Source organism: Amblyraja radiata, chromosome 39, assembly GCF_010909765.2.
Source record: "Amblyraja radiata isolate CabotCenter1 chromosome 39, sAmbRad1.1.pri, whole genome shotgun sequence".
NCBI classification, from domain to species: domain Eukaryota; kingdom Metazoa; phylum Chordata; class Chondrichthyes; order Rajiformes; family Rajidae; genus Amblyraja; species Amblyraja radiata.
Window position 1 is genome coordinate 14,594,223 of NC_045994.1, and position 25,890 is coordinate 14,620,112.

Consider the following 25,890-nt stretch of genomic DNA (forward strand, 5'->3'; position numbering starts at 1 on the left):
TGAGGAACGGAGACTGCGCCCAAAACTCTGCCTGAGCAACTTTTTAAGGTTTAAAGAAAAGTCCCAAACCAAAATATCACCTGTCATTTTTCACCGGAGATGCTGCCTGACCCACTGAGTTACTCCAACACTTTGTGTTTTATGGCGTTGAGCAAAGAATGCGTTTACTTTCACAGAGTCTCAAAAAGGCCCTTCAGCCCATCTGATCCAACTATCAAACACCAATTTACACAAGGAGATGCAACACCTGTCCCTTTACCTCCCCCCTCGACTCCATCCAAGGACTCAGACAGTCTTTTCAGGTGCGGCAGAGGTTCACCTGCACCTCCTCTAACTTCATCTCCTGTAGCCACTGTTCCAGGTGTGGACTCCTGAATATCGGCGAGAGACCAAGCGCAGGCTCGGCGATCGTTTCGCTAAACGCCTCCGCTCAGTCCGCCTTAACCTACCCGATCTTCCGGTTTGTTCAGCACTTTGACTTCCCCTCCCATTCCCAATCTGACCTTTCAGTCCTGGGCCTCCTATGATCGTGAGAGGTCTCCTATCCTGTAAAGGTCATGTAAGTGGGACAGGCCCTTGAGGCAGCAACTCTACCGCTGTGCCACCATGCCGCCCTTTACCGCAGTTGTCACAGACAACTGTTTCAGGAATATTGAAGAAATATTTAGGAAGAAAGAGAAAACAGGAGACTGAGGGACAGTAAAGTGACACAAGTCTTCACCTCTGCCTATCCTTAGCCCCACGTCCCCGTCCCTTTTCATCTGTGCATTAATTGCCTCATACTGTGTTTTGTATTGAATTCTGTCTTTACTTTGTGTACTAGTCATGTCTCTACTATTTATTTCATTCCCCTTACATGTTTTTCCTCTACCTGCTAAATTTTTGTAAGGTGTCCTTGAGACTCTTGAAAGGCGCCCATAAATAAAATGTATTATTATTATTATTATTATTATTACAAGTAGAAAGGAAATCTGGAATTCGAAAAGTTGAAACAGGACATGTGGAAAATATATAATTATGTAAAGTAAATGCTGATTTATGTATGAATTTTGTAACTAGCAGAATAAATAAGGGAATACCAGCTGATGTGGTACATTTTGACTTCCTGAAGGCCTTACAAGAACTTGCTAAACAAAAACCAGGTGCCCAGTGTACAGATAATGTACTGGTATTTGTGACAAATTGGTACATGTGACAAATAAATGTGTATCGTATCTTGATTGAGGTTCAGCTAATGAATCCTAGACGAGTCATTTTCAGATTGGGGGCTTTGTTTCCAATAGGATGCTATAGATATCAGAGCTGGGGCCTTATTATTCGCAATTTATATCAAAGATTAGGTGAGGAGACCATGTGCAATATATCCACAATGATACAGAGGTCATGAACAAAGGGGAAAGTTTGGGTTGCATGGAGTTTTTAATAACTATTTCAGAGATACATGGACAAGCTTAGAGAATAGATGAAACAGTGAAGGTGGGAGAATGCAATGTATTTAAAGCAGAAGGGTGGGGTATTTTAAAATTAATTCAAGATTAAAAGGCACTGGTATTCAAAGGGACCTAGCTATCTTTGCATGTCAGCCACTGCAGGTTAACACACAGGCTCAGCAAGCAAATAAGAATGCAAATTGTATGTTGGCCTTTATTGCTAAACGAATTCAGAACAAAGTGAGGATATCTTGTTCTAATTTTAAAGAGAACAGCTGAGGTCGCAACTGGGATAACGTGTCCAGGCCTGGTCTAGTGAACGACAGTTTAACTTGCAGTTGAGGGGGTGTTGAAACAGGAACAGTTGACACCAGGGATTGAAACAGTGTCTTAAACATCAAGTGTTAAATTCACAAGTCTTGGGAGCAGAATTAGAAACATACATAGAAACCTAGAAAAAATAGGTGCAGGAGGAGGCCATTCGGCCCTTCGAGCCAGCACCGCCATTCATTGTGATCATGGCTGATCGTCCCCTATCAATAACCCGTGCCTGCCTTCTCCCCATATCTCTTGACTTCACTAGCCCCAATTGGGACATTCAGCCTGTCAAGTCCAGTCTGCCTTTCAATCAGAAGGTCATAGGGACGACAGATGGCACAATGGGCTAAGTGTTCGGCTGGCAACCGGAAGGTAGCCGGTTCGAATCCCGCTTGGAGTGCATACTGTCGTTGTGTCCTTGGGCAAGACACTTCACCCACCTTTGCCTGTGTGTGAATGTGTGTGAGTGATTGGTGGTGGTCGGAGGGGCCGTAGGCGCAGATTGGCAGCCACGCTTCCGTCAGTCTGCCCCAGGGCAGCTATGGCTACAGAAGTAGCTTACCACCACCGAGTGTGACTGAGGAGTGAATGAATAAAGCGATGTAAAGCGCCTTGAGTATTAGAAAGGCGCTATATAAATCCCATCCATAAATCCCATCCATTATAAGAGTAGAATTAAGTCATTCAGCCCATCAAGTCTACTCTGCCATTCAATCGCGGCTGATCAATCTCTCCCTTCTATCCACATTCTTCTGCCTTCTCCCCATAACCTCCGGCAGTCGTACTAATCAAGAATCTCTAGTGAAAGGAATTGTGAAACAGAGGCATTACTGGCTTCAAGAAGGCAGCCATTCTGGTCCATCGGGTTCATGTCAGGAGGAGGAGCACCCAGAAGAATTCCAGTCACAGAGAGAACAAGCAAACTCCACAAAGACTGCAACCAACTCACGGTTGAACCTGGGTCCCCAACACTCAGGCAGCAGCTCGACTAACTTCGCCACCGTGCTGCCCGCAGTTAAATGCGTAGGACTGCACAGTGGCGCAGCGGTAGAGTTGCTACCTTGCAGCTCCAGGTTCCATCCTGACCTTGGGTGCTGCCTGCACTGTGTTTGTACGTTCTCCCTGTGACCACGTGGGTTTTCTCCAGGTGCACTGGTTTCCTCCCACACTCCAAAGACGTGCAGGTTTTCTGTCACTAGTGTGTTGGATAGAACTAGTGTTTGGGTGGTCATTGGTTGGTGCAGACACGTTGGGCCGAAGGGCCTGTTTCCACATTGTATCTCGAAATTAGATGCAAGGGAATAATTGGGCGGAATTTGTGTTGTGTGGAGAAAGATTTTTCAGGATCGGAGGAGAGAGAGAGAGAGAGAGAGAGAGAGGAGTGAGTGGGCATGAGAGCAACATTGCTTGCAGGGGTACACAAAATTGCAGGAGAAACTCAGCGGGTGCAGCAGCTTCTATGGAACGAAGGAAATAGGCAACATTTCGGGCCGAAACCCTTCTTCAGACTGAAGGAAATAGGCAACGTTTCGGGCCGAAACCCTTCCGGGTTTCGGCCCGAAACGTTGCCTATTTCCTTCGCTCCATAGATGCTGCTACACCCGCTGAGTTTCTCCAGCATTTTTGTCTACCTTCGATTCCAGCATCTGCAGTTCCTTCTTGAACACAATTGTTTGCAGGGGATTGAGATTGGGATGATAGGTCGAACGTGTGTGGATGCTTTTGTGTCACCTTGCGCGGCTGAGGCATAGCAGCAGATGTTCATTTATAAATACTTATAGCCCTGTGATTGAATGCCTGACTTGACACACAATACTCCAGAAAATTTCACAGCCCGACAACAGACCAGCAGCTGAGAGGAGATAGACCTCTGCTGCACACACAGGAGATTGGACATCAATGTCACTTGCAACAAATCACAGCGTTCTCCCGATAAAATCTGGGAGTGTAAATGTGCTCAGTAATTTTCCATTGGTCTGGTTGCAAAGTTTAGTTTAGAAATACAGCGCAGACCAATACACTAGCACTATCCTACACACTAGGGACAATTTACATTTATAACCGAGGCTAATTAATCTAGGAACCTCTACATCCTTGCAGTGTGGGAGAAAACCAGACCAATACACTAGCACTATCCTACACACTAGGGACAATTTACATTTATAACCGAGGCTAATTAATCTAGGAACCTCTACATCCTTGCAGTGTGGGAGAAAACCAGAGGACCTGGGGGGGATAAACCCATGCGGTCACAGGAAGAACGTACTAATGCCCCGTCCCACTTAGGAAACCTAAACGGAAACCTCTGGAGACTTTGCGCCCCACCCAAGGTTTCCGTGCAGTTCCCGGAGGTTGCAGGTGGTTGCCGGAGGTTGCAGGTAGTGGAAGCAGGTAGGGAGACTGACAAAAACCTCCGGGAACCGCACGGAAATCTTGGGTGGGGCGCAAAGTCTCCAGAGGTTTCCGTTCAGGTTTCCTAAGTGGGATAGGGCCTTTAGGAAACCTGAATGGAAACCTCTGGAGACTTTGCGTCCCACCCAAGGTTTCCGTGCTGTTCCCGGAGGTTTTTGTCAGTCTCCCTAATGGTCAAAAGTGGTTTCCGCTTCTTCTATGTTCCGGCGATTATTTCAAAAAATTCAAAACCAGCCGCGGCTAAAAATAGGTTGCCGTTTTAAAAATAGGTAATTTTTTAGTCTAAGCCGTTTGCGATGCTAGTCGAAGCTGGTTGCCGGAGGTTGCAGGCGGTTGCCGGAGGTTGCAGGCGGTTGCCGGAGGTTGCCGGAGGTTGCAGGTAGTGGAAGGTCTTAAGGTGCCGTAGGTAGTGGTAGTGGAAGGTCTTACCTTCCACTACCTACAACCTCCGGCAACCTAGTTCAGGTTTCCTAAGTGGGACAGGGGCATTAGAGAATGCTGTCAGCATCTGTAGTCAGGATAGAACCCAGGTCTCTATGGCACTGTAAGGCAGCATTTCTACTGTTGCACCACCTTGCCACCCTAGTGTAAATATCAAAACCCTGTTTAATCCCTCAGTTCAATGCTTGGACTTTGGCAGTTCACAGCTCCACAATGGAGTTCAGTTGCACCACATTGCTTAAAAAAAAAATCATCCTCACCAGTTTTGCTGCTAATTTAGTAACCTAGTCTAAAACACCACAATTGCACAAACCTTCTCAGATGCAACTGTAACTTCCCAAGTTATACTACACCCTGTGTTAGATGCACAGTTTTGAGTGCCCATATACAAGTCCAAATCTTTTTCTACCACTCATTTGCATCCAGACTGATGGAAATTCTTGACTTCATCGAGATCAGTCATCCTATGATCTCAATTGTCAGGGTTCCTCCATTTTGCCTATTCCTTCAAAAAGTATCCTGGAATATTTAATTCCCAACCCGATATCCTGTCTTCATAATGGCTATTAAATCACAGAAATTTAATTTTCTGCAAATGATTCACCTACTGAGTTACAAATATAGCATGCACACAGATGGAGCCTTCAATTTAGTTTGCAGTAAATGTTCTCAACTTGAATGGTGTACATGCAAATTTCATAATGACTGCACTAGTGGCCAAGTCACTGGATCTGCCAGGCAGCTGCATCTCAGGGAAAAATAAATTCTCATTTGCAGAAACTCAACCTTATCACTTCCAAACAAATATTCAAAGTGAAGATACTCATTATGGCTTCCAACATCTACTGCATTCTGCAGCCAAAATACATCATTTACCTACGATAACACTTAGAATAGTTATTGAACATAATTCAGTTGCATCTCCCTTACCTTAGCAAAGCTTTTGGGGTTCTTTTTAAAGTCTAATACTGTGCACAAAATAAAAGATCAGCAGGAGAAACTCAGCAGGTCAGGCAGCATTTGTGGAGGGAAAGCAAAAAGACAACTTTTCAAGTCAAGACTCTTCACCTAAATCATACAATGAGATCCAGCTGAATGATTTAAATACAAAGCATTGCTTTCATGTTCTCTTGTGCAGCTGTGTACATTGTCTTCTACCTCTTCTTCTTGTAGGATTCCGGCAGTGTAGACGCTGCTAAGCGTATTACTGCCCTCCACAGGTCAAAGTTTGAACTAAATTCTTACATACAGTCCTGTAACTTGCAGGAATTGAAGAACAGCCCTGGATATCAGTTGATGTTTCTCACTGTGTCCAAACAGAGATAAAACAGAAAAAGCCTCAACTCCAAGTCCTGTCAGTCTAACAAACAATACTTTTCTTTCTACCCTGTACTTTTCACATTCTAGGAAAACATGCTTAAATGCAAAGGATGTTGGTAGTCTACCTATAATAACCATATTTCCAGAAGCTTGTATTGGGCATAAAGTGAGTGTAGTATGGACTTATCAGAATGATACAGAGGCTATGAGGCTTACATTGAAATTAATTTACAAACACATTAAGATTATATTTTTTGAAATAGAGTATATTCTAGGGTATCTAGAGTACTAGGAGGAAGATCGGCTACGGTTGAATGGCGGAGTAGACTTGATGGACCGAACAGCCTAATTCTGCTCCCAACACTAATGACATCTTAAACGCTATTCTGTATCCCCTGACGCATTTCAAAACTGCGTTTGCCACTTGTGGACAGTCTGTGTCTTGTTTTAAAGTGTACCATATGAAGTATGCACTCAAACAAACCCTATGAGAAGAGCTTGTTAAAGATGCAGTAGGGGAAAAAAACAATATTATTTCCAGAACACCTCGGGCTTTGCTGACTTCATCGTTCATTTCCATTTTAAGAGACTATCGTCACCGTGGCAACTCGGGTAGCACGGCAGAATTCAAAGCTGGAAAGGGATGGTGGATAAAATGATGAAATGATCCCGATTGGAAGATTGTTCCCGATGTTGGGGAAGTCCAGAACAAGGGGTCACACAGTTTAAGGATAAGGGGGAAATATTTTAGGACCGAGATGAGAAAAACATTTTTCACACAGAGAGTGGTGAATCTGTGGAATTCCCTGCCACAGAAGGTAGTTGAGGCCACAGTTCATTGGCTATATTTAAGAGGGAGTTGGTTGTGGCCCTTGTGGCTAATGGGACCAGGGGATTTGGAGAGAAGGCAGGTGCAGGATACTGAGTTGGATGATCAGCCATGATCATATTGAATGATGGTGCAGGCTCGAAGGGCCGAATGGCCTACTCCTGCACCTATTTTCTATGTTTCTATGTTTCTATCACATCACTGGCACCTATAGACCCTAAAAGATCGAGGCTATAAACATGGGAAGTATCACTTAAGGTTGAAGATAGACACAAAATGCTGGAGTAACTCAGCGGGACAGGTAGCATCTCTGGGGAGAAGGAATGGGTGACGTTTCGGGTCGAGACCCTTCTTCAAGCTGATGTCAGGGGAGTGGGCGGTACAAAGGTAAAATGTAGTCGGAGCCAACATGACTTAAGTTTGTTGACTTGCTGATGTCAGAGTGAGCCTTTGAAGAAGGGAACTGGTCTATCTCCTTCAGGCTAAACACATACATGCACCGATTTTAAATTCAAACTACTGCTTTGAATGTAGCAATATCAGGTATCAATATAACAGGGTGGTGCAGCGGTAGAGCTGTTGCCTTACAGCAAGTGCAGCGCCGGAGACCCGGGTTCGATCCCGACCGGGCGCTGTCTGTGTGGAGTTTGTACGTTCTCCCCGTGACCACGTGGGTTTTCTCTGAGATCTTCGGTTTCCTCCCACACTCCAAAGACGTACAGGTTTGTAGGTTAATTGGCTTGGTATAAATGTAAATTGTCCCTAGTGTGTGTAGGATAGTGTTGAACGACGATAGCGGGGATCGCTGGTCGGCGCGGACGCGGTGGGCCGAAGGGCCTGTTTCCACGCTGTATCTCTAAAACTAAAACTAAATACTAAAAAAAAACAAATCTTTTCTCCACAGCAGTGGTGTGTTTCCACAGAAGGTTAGATATAGCTCTTAGCGCTAACGGAATCAAGGGATATTGGAAAAAAGCAGGAATGGGGTACTGATTTTTGGAAGGGTCCCAATTGAAGGGCTGAATGGCCTACTCCTATGTCCATGTTTCTATGGTGCTCTTCCCTGACTGATGCTGAAAACTTCCCAACAGATATCACGTCTGTGTGATAGTCCTCGTCTACTTCCTGCCGCTTCTGGTGATGGGATTTGCGTACACCGTCGTGGGAATGACGCTGTGGGCCAGCGCCATTCCAGGAGATTCCTCAGACAGATACAGCGAGCAGATGAACGCCAAGCGGAAGGTGAGTGGGACATGATGTCGGCAGTCTTCCTCCAGGCAACTGGCAGCCAGAAGGTGCAGGGGAGTGGGAGAACATGGAGAGGTGTGGGAGAAAGTAAACTCCCTTGGACTCCAATCACTCTACAACTCCATTGGAAGTGACGATACATCACGAGCATCCAAACAAAATCTCTTCATTGCACATTGGACATTGTATACTAGAACATTCAAACAAAGATATTTCATACATCTCTATTTGTGTATTTCTGATCTACCTCTCTACCTATCTACCTCTCTACCTGTCTGTCTGTCTGTCTGTCTGTCTGTCTGTCTGTCTGTCTGTCTGTCTGTCTGTCTGTCTGTCTGTCTGTCTGTCTGTCTGTCTGTCCGCTATCTTCTATCTATCCATCTATCCATCCATCCATCCATCCATCCATCCATCCATCCATCCATCCATCCATCCATCCATCCATCCATCCATCCATCCATCCATCCATCCATCCATCCATCTATCTATCTATCTATCTATCTATCTATCTATCTATCTATCTATCTATCTATCTATCTATCTATCTAACCAAGGTTGGGCTGACCCAGCATGGGTTTATAGTGTCATTAGAATCAAGGGCTAGGCAGGAGAGTTGACCATATAATGCTATCCCTTCTCCCTGCTACAGGTGGTAAAGATGATGATCGTGGTGGTGACCACCTTCGCTGTATGCTGGCTGCCCTTCCACATCTACTTCCTGCTCTCCCTCTTCCACCCTGAGATCTACCAGAAGCAGTACATCCAGCAGGTGTACCTGGCCATCTTCTGGTTGGCCATGAGTTCCACAATGTACAACCCCATCATCTACTGCTGCCTCAATGACCGGTAAGGAGAAAGGATGTTCCTCACGCTAATAGTATCTCTATTAGTGTTGGCAATGGTCGAGTTAGTGTCTCCTTTCACCCACTTCTGACCAGCATTTCACTGCAGTTGAATCCCAGCTAAACGCAAGTGCTCAGAACATGTACAGAAAACCAGCAGTAGTCTTGTGAGGCTGTTCCATACACAAGCTGCCCCATAGAGTGGCTATCACCAATTCACCTTCATATAGTTCATATAGTTTCTCATTTGTATGTGAAGCACAGACACACAGAGGCACCCCCCCCCCACCCAGACACACAAACGCATACGCACACAAATATACACAACATAGTTGTTCCCTTACAGCGCTAGAGACCCGGGTTCAATCCTAACTACGAGTGCTGTCTGTGCAAGGTTTGTACATTCTCCCTGTGACCACGTGGGTTTTCTCCGGGTGCTCTGGTTTCTTCTCACATGCTAAAGACGTGCAGGTCTGTAGGTTCATTGCCTTCTGTAAATTGTGTAAGATAGAACTAGAGTACGGGTGATTGCTGGCCAACGCAGACTCAATGGGCCGAAGGGCCTGTTTCAACACTGTATCACTAAACTAAACACACGCAAACTGCGAGCTGACAGCACCCGCATTCAGGATCGAACCCGGGACTCTGGCGTTGTAAGGCAGCAACTCTACCGCTGAGCCACTGTGCCAAGTTGGAGAAGCTGCATCTCCTGTCACAGGGTATTCACGCCCAGTTCCGCCCTGATGTTTGATCCTTCTCGATGACATTTGTGTTGCAACTGGTCACCCTCTCATGCCAAACTCCACTCCAGGACCACCAGACCTCTACACCGCAGAGGTTGGGGAAGAATGGCCCCTCTTCACCCTTCAGCGGTCGAGAACGTTGAGGACTTGTATCTGGCCGAAACGTGGTCACACTTGTGCTACTGCCTCGATGAGGTCTGTATGCAGAACAAAGCATTTCACTGTGAGACACTACATTTGGAAAACATTAGGCTTGTCTTGGTGGAAAAACCAGATCAATTTCTCAAGACATTGACACCCTTCACCGAATTCTTACAAGAATAGCGTGGTGCAACACAAAGTTAAATTTAAATTTGATGCCGGGTTGGGTGAGGTGGGCGGGGGACGAGGGGGACAAGGGGCAAGGTATACCTCCATCTTTCTTTTTCTTTTTTCTTATTTCCATATCTTTCGACCACACTTTCTTTGGTAGTTTAGGGGTCATTCTTTTGTTCTTTTTCGATCTATCTTTTCACTGTTCACTTTTTCCCTCTCCTGAGTTTTTTTTCTTTTTCTTTTTTCATTTTCAGGTTATAAGGTTAAAAATGAAATGGTAGGATAATTGTATAATTTTAGATTATTATTATTTCTTTATTTATATAGCACATTTTTAGTCAACTTGCATTGACCCCAAAGTGCTTCACATAATTACATCCACACACACAGGCAAAGGTGGGTGAAGTGTCTTGCCCAAGGACACACACAGGCAAAGGTGGGTGAAGTGTCTTGCCCAAGGACACAACGACAGTATGCACTCCAAGCGGGATTCGAACCAGCTACCTTCCGGTTGCCAGCCGAACACTTAGCCCATTGTGCCATCTGTCGCCCTAGATGCCGAATGTTTTATCTTTGTACAATTGCTTCTAATAAAAACATAATTTAAAAAAGCATTTCACTGTGCCTCGCTACATATGAACATATTAAAGTATGATTGGCGTGTGTTGCAGGTTCCGCGCTGGTTTCCGCCGCGCTTTCCGTTGGTGCCCCTTTGTCAAGGCTCATGAATATGAGGGTTTGGAGATGAAGTCTGCCAGGTACTTTAACACCCAGAGCAGCATGTACAAGGTCAGCCGCATGGAGACCGCCGTGTCCACCGTGATCAACCAAACCGACGATGATGCCAATGAGACCACCAAGCCAATGCACTTGGCCCTGGACCTCACCCCCAACGGCTCTGCCCACAGCTTGTCAAAGGCTGGTTCTGACTCAGCCACCATCTACTGCAGGCCAGACCACTACTAGGTGGGCCACTCACACACACGGTCCCAAACCCCAAGTGTACAAGAGCTTGAATCATGCCAACTTTCAGATCCGGGGAGCTGGGTCTGATGCAAAATTGGTGCTTCTTTGAAATTGGCAACTGGGGCGACCTAAATGAGAACAGGGGCACAGATGTTGTCTTTGGATCCAAGATGGCGACCATCCCAAGCGACTCTTTGTGTGTTGGTCACAAAAGTGGCTCTGCAATCATGCATTACAATCGCTCCAATATTTTATATCTCTGCGATGTTCCTTACTTTTACAATGCTCACCATATTCCAATAGACAATAGGTGCAGGAGTAGGCCATTCGGCCCTTCGAGCCAGCACCGCCATTCAATGTGATCATGGCTGATCATCCACAATCAGTACCCCGTTCCTGCTTTCTCCCCATATCCCCTGACTCCACTATCTTTAAGAGTCCTATCTAGCTCTCTCTTGAAAGCATCCAGAGAACCCGCCTCCACCGCCCTCTGAGGCAGAGAATTCCACAGACTCACCACTCTCTGTGAGAAAAAGTGTTTCCTCATCTCCGTTCTAAATGGCTTACTCCTTATTCTTAAACTGTGGTACCTGGTTCTGGACTCCCCCAACATGGGGAACATGTTTCCTGCCTCTAGCGTGTCCAAAGGCAATTCCGTTGCTCATGCATCTGTACACTGTGGACGGCTCAAATGTAACCATGGATAGTCTTTCCGCTGACTGGTTAGCACCAGACAAAAGTTTTCACTGTACCTCGGTACATGTGACGATAAGCTAGACTAGACTAAACTAAACTGTTTCTGTAGTCTATGTTGTAAGTCCATCAGGGACATATGACAATAAAGCCCTCTTGACTCTTGACTTGACTAGCTTGCACAATGTACCTCGAGCATCAAGGCTGCAAATGACTTCCCCCTTCATGGCGTCATCTTGGAACTAAAGGCCAACCCCATCCTCTTGACAACACAAGAGAACCGTGTTTGTAAAAGTCAACATTAAACATCAATTTACCCAAGTCATGAGTTTGTGAGATGCCAGTACTGGGCACCATGACTGCGGGCTATGCCAGTGACCAAATGCCACCAAATGCCACCAATTTTGAACTCGCCATTTCTAACCCCACTCGGTCCCTATGAGAGACACCTATCGACCCAAAGTCGCCAACACTTTACCAACCGAAAGGTAGACGGCTCGAAGATTGTTGAAGGGATGTTGAGGGGGGATAGGTGGAATAAATGAACACCGTTAACCCAGGGTAGCGGGGAATCCAGAATCAGAGGAAATAGGTTTAAGGTGAGAGGGGAAAGATTTAATAGGAACCCGAGGGGAAACGTTTTCACTCATAGAGTGGTGGTATATAGAGCGAGCTCTGCCAGAGGAGGTAGTTGAGGCAGCATTTAAAAGCCACTTGTGTGGGAAGAATTGCAGATGCTGGTTGATATCGGAGATAGATGCAAAATGCTGGAGTAACTCAGCGGGTCAAGCAGCATCTATGGAGAAAAGTGTTTTGGATCAGAACCTTTCTTCAGGCTGAAAGATGGAGGGATGGGGTGGGGAGTGGGGCGGGGTTGATGGGGTGGGAAGGGGGGGGGGGGAGCAGGGGGAAACTGGAGGTGACAAAATGCCAGAATACAACAGATTAGACAACAGACACCCTCAGGAAGGGTGGAGTCCATTGTTGGCCGGAGAAAATGTGCAAAGATACATTGCGTCTTTGTGTCTCTGGGGAAGTAAAAGACACTTGGACGGGTATATGGATGGAAAAGGTTGAGAGGGAGAGGGATAGAGGGATGGGACTAGCATCTTGGTGGGCATGGATGGGTTGGGCCGAATGGCCTGTTTGACTCCATGACTTCAAGGTATTGGGCACCAGTCCAGGACTGTGATCCAACACCATTCAGAGTCAGGCCAATCCTGTATTGATTTCCGCCATTCAATTGATGGTTTGTGCTTTAATTGGCCCTGTGTGAATTGTCCATTGGGTATATGGGGAGTCGCTGAGAAAGTGGGTTAGCATAGACCTGGTGTGAACGGGAGATTGGTGTGGACTTGGTAGGCTGAAGGGCCTGTTTGTGTTCTCTATCCCTAAACTAAACTAAAAATGCCACATGGCAACAGGCCCTTCAGCCCTCCTACTACATGCAACCATCGATCAATTGTTCATTCTATGTTATCCCACTCTCTCATGCACTCCCTTCACACTGGGATCAATTTTACAGAGGGCAATTAGTCTACAAACCTGTACATCTTTGGGATGTGGGAGGAATCTCTGGAATTCTCTGCCACAGAAGGTAGTTGAGGCCAGTTCATTGGCTATATTTAAGAGGGAGTTAGATGTAGCCCTTGTGGCTAAAGGTTTCAAGGGGTATGGAGAGAAGGCAGGTACGGTATACTGAGTTGGATGATCAGCCATGATCATATTGAATGGAGGTGCAGGCTCGAAGGGCAGAATGGCCTCTACTCCTGCACCTATTTTTTATGTTTCCATGTTTCTATGAAACCGGAGCACCTGGAGGAAACCCGTGCAGTCACAGAGAGAACGAGCAACCTCCACACAGACAGCACCCGAGGTCAGGATGGAACCTGGGTCCCCGGCGCTGTGAGGCAGCAGATCTAGCAGCTGTGCCACCCTTGGGCCAAATGGCCATGATGGGCCAAATGTCCTTATTCTGTGCTAACAACGCCCATGAGGTATTGCAAACCTTGTGAAAGCGGAGGGTTAATGTTTCTTGGTTAGTACGGGTGTCAGAGAGGCTATGGGGAGAAGGCAGGAGAATGGGGTCAGGTAGATCAGCCATGATTGAATGGCAGAGTAGGCTTGATGGGCCGAATGGCCTCATTCTACACCTGTTCCTTATGACCTTCTGGGATTAGAAAGGAGGACTTTACAAGTGTTGAACGGCCTGGGGTTTGGGAAGAGAATCCCAAGGCTTGGAGCTGGCTGACTGGTTGGCATGGCTGACACTGGGGCGGATGTAGGCCATTTGGCTAGTTTCTGTAATTAACGCTCCATCAATATTTGTCTGCACTCCCAGATTGAGACTGACCAGATACCACCGAAAACTGAGAAGACCTTACCGATATGCCAATGGAGTCAGTCCGAACCCAATACCAGCAAGCTAATCCAGCAAGGGTCAAGGTGTTGACCGTTTGGCTTTAGTCCACAATTCATCCGTATAGTGATTCCTTTTTATCCAAGGGAGATTTGATCGGGGCTGTGATCCTTCCCACACAGGTGCACAGAACTGTGCAGAGACCTCTGCTGCCTTCTAATGTGTACAGAGGGGATTCAGACGACCGAGTATGGGAGGGTTGAGGTGCAGAGTGAAGTTTGGAGAGTTGCTCTAGCTTGGCATTGCACTGCCAGGTGAGGTGGGGTGCAGCTCACACTGCTCCATGCCGGGCAATGCCAGTTTTCCAAGTCCCTCAAGTTATTTCCAAAATCCCACCTCTCGTACCTCTCTATGGCGCAGAATTCACTCGATAACCCTGGAACCAACCGAGGATTCTACCTTCAACGAGAGGCATATCGGCACACGTCACAACGGGAGAAACTTGTTCTCGTAGCCAAGGTCATTCTTGAGGCGGCAATAATTTTTATTCGGTTCCTGAGCTTCGGTGCTGCTGGCAAGACCAAGGTTTGTCGCCCATCTCCTGGGAAGTGGGACGTGGATGAGAATTCCCATTAAATCCTTGAGATGCCGGCTCTGACAGGCAATGGGAGGCCCAAATTTCAACCGAACCGAGATACAAAATGAACATTCAACAAGTTCCGTGGAGCTTCTGATCCACAGTTGGGACAGCATAGACATGATGGGCCAAATGGCCTCCTTCCATGCCATCAAGATCCACATTTCGGTTGAAGGATCATGACTTCCCTACAATTGATGTTTAGGTGGTGTAAGTGTACATAATGCCAAAAATGTTCCATCTTTGCACAATGCTATGTTCGTGAAAATGTATATTCTGCTCCTGGATGAATTTTTGAAATTGCACTTCAAAGTTCAATAGAGCCTTTCAAGAGTGAGATTGGAGCCAACGCCAGATTTGCTGATGTTATTATTATTGATTAGTGTTTTACTGTCCAAAATAATTTTATATAAAGTAATTTTCTGTACACCTTTTAATAATGCAACTTTGAAATGTGTTGGTTGGGATCCATTCTTCAGTCTTCTGATTGAAGAATATCGGGGTGTTGAAGAAAGAACTGCAGATGCTGGAAAAATCGAAGGTAGACAAAAATGCTGGAGAAACTCAGCGGGTGAAGCACCCAAGGGTCTCGACCGGAAACGTCGCCTATTCCTTCTCTCCATAGATGCTGCCTCACCCGCTGAGTTTCTCCAGCATTTTTATCTACCAAAGAACATATGTGGGTGGAATTCGGTGAATGGACTATTCAATAGCTCCATAATCTTATTGTATGAAATAAGGTGCAATGATTTTAAATTTGGTGATGTCACAAGGAATATCTACAGGGAATTAGAAATGCATTTTAGCTTTTAGCTTGTAAGAGGTAATCTTAAGTTAATACTATTGAAATCAAATTGATTAATTTACTAGTGTTATTTAAATCAAATTGATTAATTTACAACTGGTATCATTACAAATTTACCATCTGGGGACTCTCGAAAGATTGCAGTGGGACTGGCGATAAAACCGATTGCTCTCAGTTTAGGTAATTGCTGAATTTATTGAGCAAAGGTGTTGCCTATCTTGTCATTATATTGGCATTGGGAACTGACCGTCATTGTGAGATGGAACGGTGGCGTTACACTGCCCCCTTGTGGCATTGTCAACAGGACACCCGAGGCTCATGGTTTTCATACAAGTTCAAAGGTTTCATCAGTAAAAGCTTTAATTTGTTTTGTGTTGGGTTTTTTTTCTCAGCTTAGGTGTAAGATAAATTATATTATCGAGGGGGGAGGAGAGAGTGGGGGGGAGTGGGGAGAGGGGAGGAAAGAGGGTGGTGGGGAGAGGGGAGAGGGGGAGGAGAGAGGGGGGTGGGGAGAGGGGGAGGAGAGAGGGGGGAGGAGAGAGGGGGGTGGGGAGAGTGGAGGAGAGAGGGAAGAGAAGGGAGGTGGGACAGAGGGGTGGAGAGAGGGGGAGGAGAGAGGGGAGAGGGGTAGGAGAGAGGGGGGGGGGGAGAGGGGAGGAGAGAGGGGGGGAGGGGAGGAGGGAGGGGGTGGGGAGAGGTGGGGAGAGGGGAAGGAGAGAGGGAGAGAGGGGGGGGAGGAGAGGGAAAAAAATATTTGTTTCCAAATTTGAAATGATTTCGCCCCCAATTACAAATAATTCACAAGACCATCTGCCAAATGTAAATCTAAAGTAGTGTAATTCATTCCAGCCTCTTTGTGCACTTAATTTGATGTAGAACAAGGAGGATCTTCCTGTCACGAAGCTCACTCCATTTGCCATGGCTATTTTACTCGTTAAACAATGGCCGGCTTTTCCTATGACAATCATTGATTCTTTTTTGACCCTCTCCATCCCATTTTTGTACAAGAAGCTATGTTGCCATGCAACCTATTTTTGGAAAGGGACTCTGTTACCAAACTGGACTATTCAGCAGAGTGACCCTGTGATCCAATTGGCCATTGCAGTTTTGGTGTGACTAGCCAAATTCTAATTCCGAACCTTTTGATACAAGGCTGGTGTGTATACAAGGCTGATCCTAGCGTTCCCATTAGATTCCTCTCCTTGTATTGGTTTGAAGCAATCACATGGGCCATGGAACTTAATGGTTGCTAGGAAGCATTTGGATTATCCATCGCATTCCAATCCACGACCCCTAACATGAGCAGCCCATTTCCACAGGATGATGAAATTAACCCACAATTATAATTCTTACTCACTCACAAGTTGCAAACTGAAATCTATTAACAACTGTATTTCTAAAATTCAGAATTCCAAAGCAAGTTTCAATTAATCCAAAAATGGCCCCAGGATAAGTTTGGTGTTCAGTTTTTTAAAAGTTAGGCAGAGTTTTTGTTTTGCCTGGTCTCCTGCCAGTAACTGGTTCTATTTGCGGGAGTTTGGCATTAAAGCTCCCTCTGAGAGTTTGGCGTTTGCTTCGACAGTCTGTGATGCCTTTTTCTAAGCAATTCCTTTGCTGTTACAAGTCCGCCGTTTCCTTTGGAAAGCTGCAGGTTCACTTGACATAGAAACATAGAAAATAGGTGCAGGAGGAGGCCATTCGGCCCTTCGAGCCAGCACCGCCATTCATTGTGATCATGGCTGATCGTCCCCTATCAATAACCCGTATCCCTTGACTCCACTAGCCCCTAGAGCTCTATCTAACTCTCTCTTAAATCCATCCAGTAACTTGGCCTCCACTGCCCTCTGTGGCAGGCAATTCCATAAATTCACAACTCTCTGGGTGAAAAGGTTTTTTCTCACCTCAGTCTTAAATGACCTCCCCTCTATTCTAAAGACTGTGGCCCTCTTGACGTCCTCTTTCATGAATGTTTTTTCATCACTGTGTTAGGGGAGGGAAAAGGTAAAATAAATGGACTTCAGTTTTTTTTTCATTTTTCGAAATCCCTTTGTCACCTGGGACAAAAGGCGGCTGTGATGTTTCACAGGTCAAATCTTTTCATTTTGCGCAAGGTGCATCCATCACTGGGATATTTTTGGTTCCGATTTAAAGGACCAAGGAACACTGTATACACTTTGAAGAGTTTCAATAGTCTTCAGGAAGGACTGATAATGCGGTTGGAAAAGGGACCCCCAGAATGGAAAAATGTGGGCAAAAGTGAGTTCGGACCAGTCGGGGATTTGCTCAGTAGGTTGCCTGGCAACTGTGTAACCATTTATGAGCAACAATGACCAGATCAAAGGAAAAACATCTTGAGGGACCTATGTTAGCAGAATGCTTAAGTAATTTCTGAAGTGTTCAATGGAAATTGCTTTGAATTGGAGTACATGATGTTTCATTTTTTGACCCACGTGAATCCACTGTAGTGCTTTGTATAACATTGTCAGTTGTAATTGACTTTTCCCTACCATGGTTTGATTCGTATATGACTAAGATGAAATAAAATTTTACGTCTTTCAAAATATCTCACATCCATGATTCTTTGGTCAGGTGGAAACTGTGTTCCCAGCATTTCAGAGCAGCGTGTCAGAGAACCCTTGCTAGAGTTCTTATATCAGTGTTGGGAGATATTATTTGACTTGAATTGAAAGATAATCATGTCAAGTCAAGTTTATTCGTCACATACACATATACGAGATGTGCAGTGAAATGAAAAGTGGCAATGCTCGCGGACTTTGTACAAAAAGACAAACAAACAAACAACCAAACAAACTATAAACACAATCATAAACACACACATATTCTTTTACATATTAAATATTGGAAGGAAAAACGTTCAGTAAAGTTAGTCCCTGGTGAGATAGGAGTTTACAGTCCGAATGGCCTCTGGGAAGAAACTCCTTCCAGAAACTCCTTCCAGAAACTCCAGATGTGTTGTCTTTCTGCTGACTGGAGAGCATGCAACAAAAGCTTTTCACTGTACCTCGGTACATGTGACAATAAACAAAACTAAACTCAATGGCCTGTCCCACTTGGCCATCATTTGCGCCTCATTTACGCGTCATATGTTAAATAGGTCGACACGCCATTACACGCGACATTGCTCGCAAATCACGCGTCATCATGCCGTCTGGTGCGCGTGGCGTCATTAGAATGCGGCACTACAACATATATTTATTGAATCACTTACAGCACGGATCTGCAGACGTTACAGCTCCAGGCTGCTACTACTACTAACTAGCATAGACGACTTCTCGATATTATAAAAGTACATAAAATGCAGAGCTACTACTAACAAGCACTATAATGGGCTAGCATGAAATAGCCAATCTACAACCCATGGGCGCTGTGTTGAACTAATCCAAATCTCCACCTCCATCATCAAAGTTTACAAGTCCGACCAATTCCCCTATTGCCGTTTTCCTTGACTCTTGCATACGGCATACACAGCCTAAAGCCTGGAGGACAACTTGTTCTATTTGATCTGATTTGATTGTGCACGCCAGGTTGATTGCATTCGTTGAAACAGGGCGCACCACGTGAAGGTTGCAATCTTCTCACCACTCTATGGACGTTGCAGTTGATTCTGTCTCCACTGCTCTTCCAGATGTATTCAACAGAGAGTTAGATTTAGCTCTTAGGACTAGCGGAATCAAGGGATATGGGGAGAAAGCAGGATAGGGGTGCTGATTGTGGATGATCAGCCATGATCATATTGAATGGCAGTGCTGCCTCGAAGAGCCAAATGGCCTACTCTTGCACCTATTGTCTATGTTTCTATGTTTTGCAGCACAGCCAAGAATTGGATCTCAGATCCGATACCCTGCCATGGCCACTGACCTCCAATGCTACATCCCCACTAGACACAGGCATAGAGAGGTGTTGAGACATGCAGCACGGAAAAAGGCCATTTGGCCCATCGAGTCCATGTTAACTCATCAACCATCATATCGGTTTTCCCACATCAACTCCCCCCCAGACTCTCCCACTCACCTACATACCTGGGGCAATTACAGCAGCCACTTAATCTACAAATCTTTGTGGTGTACGAGAAAGCTGGAGGAAATCCACCGGTCACAGGGAGAACATGCAAACTCCACACAGAGAGCGCTGGAGGTTGGAACAAAACCCAGCTCCCTGGTGCTGTGTGAATGCAGCTCGACCAGCTGTGTTCTATCTAACTCAGTGGTTCCCAACCTTTTTTAGCTCATGGCCCCCTTGGGATCTTTTAATTTTTCTGTGCCCCCCCCCCCCCTGACATTATTAGCAGAAAAAAAGTACTTCAATAATATAACACCTTCTATAAAAATATCAGTGTCTATTAATTGCACATTTATTCTCTTTTATTCTATTCCACAAACATCAAAAATATTTCAACAACATGGATTTAAATTTATTAGAACTGAAATATAGGAGGCAACAGGGTGGTAGCTCTGTGGCCCCCTTCATTGAACCTGTGGCCCCCTAAATCCCAATATTTTTCTGTGGCCCCCCTGAAATTTTCCATGGCCCCAGGTTGGGAATCACTGATCTAACTAATCTAAATTTAGATTTATACAGCAAATGTGAATTACGAACTCTGCAATGACTCAAAATCGACATGTTGAAAGTCGACCCAAAACCTAGTCGGTGCGGACACGGTGGGCCAAAGGGCCTGTTTAAATTTAAATTAAATTAAACTAAAAGACGCTGCCTCATGCGCTGAGTACTTGGTTTTATTTTACTCCAGATTTCCAGCATCTGCACACTTTTGCTCCATTTTAATGCAATGCCTACATTTGTGCAGTAACATCTCCCTCTATTGGTAAGCATTTAATGATGTTGCATTATACAATGATTAGGTAATGTATGCAGCTACAGTGAATCCCACACAACAGTCACAAAGATTGGTCTGAAGAACGATAGAGACCAAAAACTTCATCTGACCATTCCCTCCACAGATGCTGCCCGACCTGCTGAGTTCCTCCAGCACTTTGTGTTTTGTTGAGGATTCCAGCATCTGCAGTTCCTCGGATCTCCAATATTTATGCATCATCACCATCTGGTGGTGAGTCCTGCACACTGCAATAGTTATACTTGGAATCACAGAGTCTTAACAGCACAGTTAACTGCATCCACTTATGCAGTTATGGGACATATTTTCCGTTAATGTTGCTAACCTCGAAGAACTACCACTCCCAAACCACAAGTTTGTGAGGTGGAATATTCCTATTCTCAGGGAACATTAACACATGCCGTCGGTTTAATTTAATTTAGAAATAGACCATGGAAACATCCCCTTCCACCCACCGACTCCACGTTAACCATTGATCACCCCTATCTATGTTCCATGTTTTCCCACTTTCGCATCTTCTTCCTACATACTAGGGCCAATTAACCTACAAATATGCGCATTGTTGCTATTTAGTAGGAAACCGGAGCACCCGGAGGAAACCCGCGCGGTCACATGGAGAACTACAAACTTTGTACAGACAGCATCCTAGGTGTTTTTGTAGGGTTCGAACCCGGATCTTTGGCGCTTTAGGACTAGTGTAGATGGGGCATCTTGCTGGGCATGTGCTAGTTGGGCGAAGGGGGGGTCTGTTTCCTTGATGTACGACTCTATGACTGCGCCTCAAGTTTGTTCTCTCAAACAGGGATCGCGGTGGGGCCCTGGAACGCGCTGCCAGAGGGTGGCGGTGGAGGCAGATACGATCATGATATTCAACAAGCTTATGGATAGGCACAAGGATATTCAGGGATTGGAGGGATATGGACACGTGCAGGCAGAGGCGATTACTTGAACTCAGCATCATGTTGGGGGCGTACATTGTGGGCGGAAGAGCCGTTCACTGTGCGGCACTATTCGATGTTCTATTGCCTATATGACCCAGATTCATATTTCCAAAACATTGAAAGTAAACCTTGGAGTTTTTAATGACACTCCCCTCCCTAACGCCCCCCCCCCCTCTCTCCCTCCTTCCCCTTCCTCCTCTCAACCCTCCCTCTCACTCCCTTCCCTTCCCCCCAGCGTTGTCTCCTGTCCAACCGATAGATGGACAAAAACAACTAAAGCCAAACGAGCGCGGGAGGTTGCAACACGGGGCCTCAGTTCTCGGTAGGAGGTGGGTCGGGGGGTCGGACTCGGTGCCTATCGATGAACACATTCGCCAGACTCACCATTTACATGCACCAGTTTTAAGCAGCATCCTCTCTATGAAATCCTCACACCAAGCAACACGAAGGCGGGGGCAACGCCCTGAAGATAATTACAAGTTGATTAAGAGAGACACGAGAAAGAACAGATGTTGAAATCTTCAGCAAAACGCCAAGGGGCGGCGCAGTGGCGCGGCGGTAGTTTCCGCGCTGACAGCCCCAGAGATCTGTCTCATCTTCTGAAGAAAGAAGGTCTCAATCCCAAACGTTGCCCATTCCTTCTCTCCAGAGACCACCCCTGTCCCGCGGAGTTATTCCAGCTTTTTGTGTCGATCATCAGCTTCTATCTCTGGCTCTGGTTTGTTCTTTTCACACCTTGTACCAACGCAGGTACAAACTCCGTACAGAGTCGGGGTCGAACCCGGGGCTCCGGCGCTGCATTCGCTGTAAGGCAGCAACTCTACAGCTGCGCCACCGTGACCGCCCCGTCCAGTCCCTTCTTCAGACTAAGAGTCAGGGGAGCGGGTAACTAGAAATATGAAGGGGATCCAAAGAACAAATGTTATAAAGATGAATGTATGAGTGCAGATGAGGCACTCGTCCAGGGAGACTTGCAAAGTTGACGGATCCATCTGTTCTCCGTTATATGCGCTAAGCCAGTCTTCGTCAAAGTCAACCTAATCCATAATATGAAGGGGGGGGGGGAGTGAGGGTCTCTGGTACAGCTAAGGCCACTGGCAGAAGATCTCCCCTCTGGAACGAAGTGCCTCAAATCCAGCCACACTGTTCCAGTCCTGTTGTATCAATGACAACAATCTGACAACGTGGACAATCCCACACGTATAGGGTGATTTCACGAAAGGTCACTGGAGCGTAGATCCTCACCCACGTGACCGCAAAATCCAACTGGGGTACAAGCGTCACTTTCGGTACATGTTAGTGATGCTGAAAACACGCACTTTCACACCCGTTAAAAACCGCGAAAACGGCCCGTTTTTGAGCTGTAAATTACTGTGCCAGTCGGGGTGACCGTGAGGCACAGCTACCTAACTTTACAGTCCAGAAGAAAGATAAAAACTAAGGTAAATTCAAGAGGGAGCTGAAGATGCAAAAACAGCGGAAGTGGTTGGCGGACATTTGCCGTGGAGATATAAAGATCGAAAATATCGGGAATTATCGCGTTTGCTCGCTGCATTTCATCAAAAGTAAGGCATTATTGACGTTTTATCTTTATTCATTTGTTATATGAAAAGTTTCAAAAGTGAAAAATCCGTCAGTAAAATTGCAAAATCGCCCATGGTTCTCAGGTGGGTTTTAACATGCAAAATAAAAACGCTTCTGAAGCTCCATTTACCATTTAAATAATCGTAAACTATCAATGCGTTTTGAAATAAATTTTACTCAGATGCAAGCTAAGGAATGGGATAATTGTCAGCTGTTAGTTGGACAAAATTAAGACATTTTATTATTTGCCAAAATATATTTCTCAATGTTTCTTGTTTAAAGCCTGCACAATCACCCAAACTACTTATTTATTTATTTATCATCTAATAACAGACAAGCCTGCAGCATGGAATGATGTCAACAATCCTGATTGGGCACCCACTGTGAGCAGGATAGACAATGTGCACAAGAACGCCATGCACGTGCAACAAGAAGAGAGTATTAAAGCAGATTTGGTTGCAGCTCAAGCATCTATAGCTCTGCAAGTTGATGCTGAACTTTGAACCGGTGCTGCAAGTACACCGTCAACTTGACATTTTTGGAAGGTTATAAGAACAAGAATACTCTCTTCTTAAGGGCAATTACAGCAGCCACTTAATCTACAAATCTTTGTGGTGTACGAGAAAGCTGGAGGAAATCCACCGGTCACAGGGAGAACATGCAAACTCCACACAGAGAGCGCCGGAGGTTGGAACAAAACCCAGCTCCCTGGTGCTGTGTGAATGCAGCTCGACCAGCTGTGTTCTATCTAACTCAGTGGTTCCCAACCTTTTTTAGCTCATGGCCCCCTTGGGATCTTTTAATTTTTCTGTGCCCCCACCCCCCCCTGACATTATTAGCAGAAAAAAAGTACTTCAATATTATAATACCTTCCATAAAAATATCAGTGTCTACTAATTGCACATTTATTCTCTTTTATTCTATTCCACAAACATCAAAAATATTTCAACAACATGGATTTAAATTTATTAGAACTGAAATGTAGGAGGGTGGTAGCTCTGTGGCCCCCTTCATTGAACCTGTGGCCCCCTAAATCCCAACATTTTTCTGTGGCCCCCCTGAAATTTTCCATGGCCCCTGGTTGGGAATCACTGATCTAACTAATCTAAATTTAGATTTATACAGCAAATGTGAATTACGAACTCTGCAATGACAAAAAATCGACATGTTGAAAGTCGACCCAAAACCTAGTCGGTGCGGACACGGTGGGCCAAAGGGCCCGTTTAAATTAAAATTAAATTAAACTAAAAGACGCTGCCTCATGCGCTGAGTACTTGGTTTTATTTTACTCCAGATTTCCAGCATCTGCACACTTTTGCTCCATTTTAATGCAATGCCTACATTTGTGCCGTAACATCTCCCTCTATTGGTAAGCATTTAATGATGTTGCATTGTACAATGGTAATGTATGCAGCTACAGTGAATCCCACACACAGATTGGTCTGAAGAACGATAGAGACCAAAAACTTAATCTGACCATTCCCTCCACAGATGCTGCCCGACCTGCTGAGTTCCTCCAGCACTTTGTGTTTTGTTGAGGATTCCAGCATCTGCAGTTCCTCGGATATCCAATAGTTATGCATCATCACCATCTGGTGGTGAGTCCTGCACACTGCAATTGTTATACTTGGAATCACAGAGTCTTAACAGCACAGTTAACTGCATCCACTTATGCAGTTATGGGACATATTTTCCGTTAATGTTGCTAACCTCGAAGAACTACACCTCCCAAACCACAAGTTTCTGAGGTGGAATATTCCTATTCTCAGGGAACATTAACACATGCCGTCGGTTTAATTTAATTTAGAAATAGACCATGGAAACATCCCCTTCCACCCACCGACTCCACGTTAACCATTGATCACCCCTATCTATGTTCCATGTTTTCCCACTTTCGCATCTTCTTCCTACATACTAGGGCCAATTAACCTACAAATATGCGCATTGTTGCTATTTAGTAGGAAACCGGAGCACCCGGAGGAAACCCGCGCGGTCACATGGAGAACTACAAACTCCGTACAGACAGCATCCTAGGTGTTTTTGTAGGGTTCGAACCCGGATCTTTGGCGCTTTAGGACTAGTGTAGATGGGGCATCTTGCTGGGCATGTGCTAGTTGGGCGAAGGGGGGGGTCTGTTTCCTTGATGTACGACTCTATGACTGCGCCTCAAGTTTGTTCTCTCAAACAGGGATCGCGGTGGGGCCCTGGAACGCGCTGCCGGTGGCGGTGGAGGCAGATACGATCATGATATTCAACAAGCTTATGGATAGGCACAAGGATATTCAGGGAATGGTGGGATATGGACACGTGCAGGCAGAGGCGATTACTTGAACTCAGCATCATGTTGGGGGCGTACATTGTGGGCTGAAGAGCCGTTCACTGTGCGGCACTATTCGATGTTCTATTGCCTATATGACCCAGATTCATATTTCCAAAACATTGAAAGTAAACCTTGGAGTTTTTAATGACACTCCCCTCCCTAACGCCCCCCCCCCCTTCCCCTCTCTCCCTCCTTCCCCTTCCTCCTCTCAACCCTCCCCTCACTCCCTTCCCTTCCCCCCAGCTTTGTCTCCTGTCCAACCGATTGATGGACAAAAACAACTAAAGCCAAACGAGCGCGGGAGGTTGCAACACGGGGCCTCAGTTCTCGGTACGAGGTGGGTCGGGGGGGGGGGGGGGGGGGGGGTCGGACTCGGTGCCTATCGATGAACACATTCGCCAGACTCACCATTTACATGCACCAGTTTTAAGCAGCATCCTCTCTATGAAATCCTCATACGAAGCAACACGAAGGCGGGGGCAACGCCCTGAAGATAATTACAAGTTGATTAAGAGAGACACGAGAAAGAACAGATGTTGAAATCTTCAGCAAAACGCCAAGGGGCGGCGCAGTGGCGCGGCGGTAGTTTCCGCGCTGACAGCCCCAGAGATCTGTCTCATCTTCTGAAGAAAGAAGGTCTCAATCCCAAACGTTGCCCATTCCTTCTCTCCAGAGACGACCCCTGTCCCGCGGAGTTATTCCAGCTTTTTGTGTCGATCATCAGCTTCTATCTCTGGCTCTGGTTTGTTCTTTTCACACCTTGTACCAACGCAGGTACAAACTCCGTACAGAGTCGGGGTCGAACCCGGGTCTC

General features: G+C 45.8%; 1 protein-coding gene across 3 annotated transcripts in view; it reads left to right on the plus strand.

The window, feature by feature from the left end:
• LOC116967247 (substance-P receptor-like) overlaps positions 1-17,048 on the plus strand; it is a 44,979-nt gene extending 27,931 nt beyond the window's left edge. Inside the window, exons 3-6 of one of the 3 annotated variants that reach the window (XR_004410187.1) lie at positions 7,842-7,992; positions 8,648-8,844; positions 10,570-11,174; positions 17,033-17,048. Coding sequence is in view for 2 of the 3 variants with exons in the window: in XM_033013707.1 (XP_032869598.1) it covers positions 7,842-7,992; positions 8,648-8,844; positions 10,570-10,864 (643 nt within the window). In the remaining variant the exon portion in view is untranslated. Of the gene's footprint in view, positions 1-7,841; positions 7,993-8,647; positions 8,845-10,569; positions 11,175-13,898; positions 15,787-17,032 lie in introns of those variants that run through there. The other 2 variants (XM_033013707.1, XM_033013708.1) reach the window with 2 other exon arrangements.
• The last annotated feature ends 8,842 nt before the right edge of the window (positions 17,049-25,890 follow it).